Below are 5,827 nucleotides of genomic sequence, written 5' to 3'. Positions count from 1 at the left end.
GTAGTGTGTCAGTATAAAATATCAGTTTACATTTCCAAACATTAATTTTGCTGTTGTCAAACTGCTTGTGCATTCAAAATCGCACTAGATTATTATTAAAATTAATGGCAAACTGATATTTCCTACTGACACACTACAACAAAAGATATAAATAACTGGCTTAAAACCCTTTTTTGGGGTGAAAATACTAATTTTTCCATAAGACTTTTGCACAGTACTGTATTTTAAAAACTAAATTGTTGCTACTTTATAAAGAATGAGCATACAGTAATTCACAGGACTGATTAAAGACAGTAACAGACAGCACTCATCTTAACTAAATATCAGAGTGATTGACAGAGATACAGTAGAAACATTATGTGTGGTTTTGTATTAAATAATGACCCAGATTGTGAAATACATTTATTAGCCTTAGATTAAGGGAAGCATAACTTGAGAAATGAGAGCATCCAGGGTGAAAGCTATGGATTTATTTTAAATATTTGTAATGTTCTTTAAACTTATCCATAGTTTTTTTTTTTTTTTTTTTGTGGTTCTTTTTTTTTTTTTTTAGTATCGGTTCAGGCACAGTTTAGGTGCATAGCAGATTTACCGAATACAAGAAGCTATCAATCAAGAAGGTATCAGGATTATGACTTATTTTTCAGTTTTAGTTTTTGATTAATCACTTGGATTAATCATTCATTTTGACAGCACTATAATGTTTATTGTAAATAGACAGCCATACAAGTGTAATTGTCACTAAGCCTGCACCAATGTTCTTGTCCATTGCCCTCGCAGATTCCTGCAGCTAAGCTTGGATGCACAGTACATTTACATTCCATTAAAGGTTATTGATGACATGCCTCTAAAGTTTGACTTTTTGGACCATAACAATAGTTACTGGTAACTAGTCATCATATCTCTAGTCCTTTAATGTATTTGCATTGTACTAAAGTGCGTTCATTTTAAATGGGCATATATGCGGCTGAGGAAGACCTGAAGGTCGAAACGTTGCTTGATTAAATTCCTCTGGAGCAGTAGTTTTCAGTGTTCAGATTTGTTCTTTATTTGTCTATATCATTCAGTTGTCTTGCACCTGCGTCCTAATTGGATGTTTGGGATGTGCACACCATTTTTGTATTTTCATATATGCGGCTGAAACAGGTAGCCTAGTGCATCCCAAATTTTTCAACATGAACATTTTAATATAACATTGTAGTCATTATGGCCTTTAGAAAAATGTTTTTTGAGGAGGTGGGGTAGTGCACAATAGGCCCATGTGGTGCGGCCTAAGCTTTTGTTCTTAATGGCATTTTTTCCCCCTTACATTACTTTTACTTTTATACTTTAAGTAGTTTTTTAAACCAGTACTTTTACACTTTTACTTGAGTAAAAAGCTTGAGTTGATACTTCAACTTCTACAAAAGTCCTTTTAAACCCTAGTATCTATACTTCTACTCAAGTAATGAATGTCAGTACTTTTGACACCACTGCGGGGTACTCCGGGACAGGTTTGGGAACCACTAGCGGGTAGGGTGGTTGAGACGGGAAGTGTACCTTTAAGGCCTGCTCATTGGCACTAATTATTTTGGATCAGGTGGCGTAAGTGACGCGTCCCTTTAAATGTGTCGTGAGACATGAACAGAAAAACATTAATGCGGTGTGAGTTGAAGAGTGAGCCTTTTGGTGTATCATCTGTGTAAACGAGAATGTGAGTTTTCTTGGAAGGTTATGTCGATTTAATGTTGAACTTATTGAGAACCGCTTAACGCGGCTCGTTTGTTTGTTTGCTTGTAGTTTGGCTTGGTGTATGCGTGTTAGTAACCAGTAAAAGGTACCAGCAGTCACGCCGTTTAACTTTACTGTTACGGGGTGTATAGCTTTTGCTCATTTAGGCTGGTGTCAAAAAAAAAAAAAAAAAAAATATATAATATTTATATAATATTTATATAAAAATAAATATATAATATATATATATTTTTCTCTAATCCTTTCTTAGACTTAATGTTTTAAAATGTTACAATGTGATCACAAAATTTGTTTGTGATTTATAGGAGTATTGCCTTCGTCGGTCACTAGCCACTGTTTTTCCTGGGTTTAATCATCTTGTTTTACTTTGTATTTTTTCATGTGCGTGTCTTGAGGATCTGCTACCACTGTTCTTTGATGACCTAGGTGGGCCTAGGAGGGGGTCCGGCTAGTGGTAGCTTGTTAATTTAGGTGTTGTCTGTTTTTTTTTTTTTTTTTGTGTTGTTGTTGTTGTCTGTTTGGCAATCGTCATTTCAACCTTTGGCCTATGGGCATTGTGCAATATTTCCTTTAGGGACAGTGTCTATTTTGTGAAGTGTAAAATGCTGTTAATGTACAATTTGGTTTGAAGTGTTTCTTGCAGTGTTGGAGTGTGTATGTGAACAGTACCTATATATCTGACTTTATTCACTGTAGTCTTGGCCTTGTTAGATTTTTTTTTTATATATATATATCCTGGAACTCATTTACTCATTATTATTTTTTTTTTTTTTTTTTTTTTCACTGATTTATTGTAGAATTGTTCGTTTACCTACGGGAAACATCTGTCTGCTCTGATTGCCAATCAGTGTATTGTTTAGTGTTTAATAAAATTGAGTACATCAGTCCCATTTTTATTGGAGATAACCGGTCTAAATAGTTTGAAGGGGAGTGCTGTTTGGGTTTTTCTAGTGTAGATATACAAATTGTGAGACTGAGATATATATATAATATTATTATTAATAAAATTTTGCTCTGTTATAGGACTGGCACAGAAAAATAATCTGACCAAATGTGTTGTCACTCACTCAAACACTATAGCACCACCAAAAGTAAAAAGAGCACTTCAGTGTTTGAAATGTATGGAATAAATGGTCTAGAAAACACAAAGTGTTGTTGAAAACATATTTGTTCAGACTTGTCCTAGAGCTTTCATCAGAGCAACTCAAATTCAGGTGAAATGTTTTTTTCAGACAAGTCAAACCCATCTTTTGTGAAAGGCAACCATTCCCATGTAACACAATGAATAAATGGTGTATGGACCTCAAAAGAAGTGACGTCAGGGTTTTTTTTTTTTTTTTGTATTTACATTAAGCCCTAAAGTCCATAGTGATTTCAACCAACATTAAAAAAAATTTATGTACTGATGGAATTTTTATTTTATTTCTCTCCCCACTTTTTTTTTTTTTTTTTTTTTTAAACCGAAGCGATACGGATTCAAAAGAAAATGTTAAAATAAATGCTATTTCACAAGGGTTTACAATTGTGCTACAATCTTTTTGCTAGGCAAGTTTTATTAACTTCATTTGCATTAAAGTTTCAGTTTACATGTCCTTAAGTCGAAACTGGAAAACATCAAATTTGCTAAACGTTCTCCTGACTGATGTTAAGAATTTGCCGGAACAGTTTTTGTTGTAGAAGGAAATTTTGCCAACAAAGACGATTTTGTTGAAATACCTGTTCAAATGTTGTTCCAACTGAATCCTACACAGAGCCATCTGGATGAACAATGTACTGTGATGCAGCATTTATCTCACTCACAGACCCACACAGAACACATGGACACGGATGATCTGCAATATATAAAAGCCACTTTCCAAATCTCCTGGTTTGAAGAGTCGTCTAAATCTGAGCAACTGATTTTTCTGATCTTCTCCTTTCGCCGTTGCTTCTGAGCACCTGAAATATATATATATATATATATATATATATATATATATATATATATATATATATAGACTTACAATCTGACTACAAGAGAAAACAGTATTTATTTTTTTTATTTTTTGCTGTGTTTGTTTAAATTAAGTCTATGTAAACATCTCTTTCAATTTACGGTATATAGATATAGCATTTGTTAAACCCTGTTTTGTTTGACTTTCAGAATCTGTGCTTCACTAAATCTAGGGATTTGACTCAATCAAGATGCTGCTGATCATTGAAGCTCTTCTCATTTTAGCTGCTCTAGGACAGGTAAGATTGTGTTCTAGTATGAATATTACAGACATGAGTACTGATGATTGATCATTATGATAACTGTTGCTGCAGGATCACAGAGCAGCTGTTGAAGGACAGATATTTCCACTGGATATGGCACAGAATTCTGTTGATGACCAGTATGATGGCTGTACTATGGAAATGGAGAATCTGGTGGAGAAATTTCTAGAGAAGGAAAGATCTGGATCGGCTGAATTTAATAAGACTTGGCAAGAAGGTGAAGAGAATGCAAAGAAAGCAGAGGATAACTTGCAGCAGATTCATTCAGTCGCTATTCATGTTTACACTAACAAAGACTCTAGAGTATATAGTAATTTCACTAGTGCCACTCGCACTGACAAACAGAAATACAGAGAGGGAACATTCACGTGGTATTCACTTCACTTTCTGTTAACAGAAGCGATACAGATTCTGAAGAAAACACAAAAGAGATGTTATGTAACTTATCGTGGTACAAATGTTAAATTTGATGTTAAGAGCAAAGAGGTTCGTTTGAGTTCATTTTCATCCTCCTCTCTTGATCGAACAGTAATACAGGGTTTTGGAAATAAATCTTGTTTTGAAATCTACACGTGTGAAGGTGCAAATCTGACAAAATACTCCAAGTATCCCAATGAGGAAGAGGTGCTGATTCCTCCATACGAGAAGTTTGTTGTCACTGCTGTCAAAAACAGGACAGATCAGCCCGATCTCTGGTGTGAAACTGTGTTTGTGTTGAACAGCACTGGAAAAAGTGACCTGAGTTGTGTATTGTTTAACAGTGGCAACCATGCTGCCTTCTTTAATTTTCTACTAATTTTGCAAATATTATTTTGCAAAGTGTTAACCTGCTAACCGGTATATTTTACATTTCACTTTATTATTAAACTTTGAATTTCTTGTCATACTTAATCACATTTGATATTCCAGGAACAGTATAATACTATTTAGTACTGATGGGAGTAAAGAAGTTTTTTTTTTTTTTTTTTTCTAAAATTAAAATGTATTTAATATTTTTGATTTGTACAAATAAACTTTGGTTTAAAAGAATTTTATTTATTTTTTTTTATTTTTTTTTAATTTAGCATTTCGACACTTGGTACTATAATGTGGTCTTGCTTCATGAATTCATTGTATCCTCTAGGCGAGCATCCAAAGTATAAAGCTTAAGGCATGTTATAACACGTTTGTGTGAATGTTTACATTTTAATCTGAATTTATAATAAAGCAAGATAAACAAAAATATTGTTTCAATATGTTATTTTTTTCTTCACTTAAGTAGTAGCTTAAAAAAAGTGAACTCACATGAGAATAAATAAAGTAAAAAAAAATAAATAAATGCAGGTCAACAAACATAAAAAATGCTGCTGCTGTACAAATAATATATGCAATAACCATCATTTTATAACACGACTGGTTCAAGGCACTGTCAATGCTTTGTTAAGCCTTTTTACCATGCCAGTAAAGCTACTGGAATCTCGTTGCTTATTACAATAACAGTTTTTTTAAAAGTAGGATACACATCTCAACCACAGAACGTCTCTTGTCATGGCTTTATGTCTTTAGTTTAACATTTTGCAGCAAAACAAAAAGATGTTAATATTCAGTAAAATCCCTTTAAAATAATATTGTAACAGAGGCGGACTGGAGGCAGTGGTTCAGAGGTATACAGGATTTTATTGAGACCGGCAGAATATGACAGTGGGCGAGAGGTAGATGGATGGAGGATGAGAATCCTTGCCGTTTGGGGTGACCAGAGGAGACAGTGGATGGTGAGCAGAGTGGAGGGTGGTGAGCACACACCTTGGCGATGGTGAGTAGAGGAGATATTGATAGAGGTAACACAAGAGAGTAACTGGGA

General features: G+C 34.0%; 1 protein-coding gene across 1 annotated transcript; it reads left to right on the top strand.

Annotated features, from left to right (window-relative positions):
* Positions 1–1,566: 1,566 nt before the first annotated feature.
* LOC127956622 (ecto-ADP-ribosyltransferase 5-like) lies at positions 1,567–5,209 on the top strand. Its single transcript, XM_052554693.1, has 3 exons — positions 1,567–1,693; positions 3,875–3,963; positions 4,039–5,209. Exons 2-3 carry the CDS (start codon positions 3,916–3,918, stop codon positions 4,819–4,821), a joined length of 831 nt encoding a protein of 276 aa, XP_052410653.1. The 5' UTR covers positions 1,567–1,693; positions 3,875–3,915; the 3' UTR covers positions 4,822–5,209.
* The last annotated feature ends 618 nt before the right edge of the window (positions 5,210–5,827 follow it).

This window comes from Carassius gibelio, chromosome A3, assembly GCF_023724105.1.
Source record: "Carassius gibelio isolate Cgi1373 ecotype wild population from Czech Republic chromosome A3, carGib1.2-hapl.c, whole genome shotgun sequence".
NCBI classification, from domain to species: Eukaryota; Metazoa; Chordata; class Actinopteri; order Cypriniformes; family Cyprinidae; genus Carassius; species Carassius gibelio.
Note: the sequence above shows the minus strand (reverse complement) of the source record. Positions and strands in the feature narration are given on the sequence as shown.

Excerpts from the sequence above, each read along its gene's own strand:
- LOC127956622 (XM_052554693.1), top strand. The coding sequence starts at position 3,916 with ATGCTGCTGATCATTGAAGCTCTTCTCATTTTAGCTGCTCTAGGACAG. Across the intron at positions 3,964-4,038 it reads TTTTAGCTGCTCTAGGACAG|GATCACAGAGCAGCTGTTGA; the intron begins GTAAGATTGTGT and ends CTGTTGCTGCAG.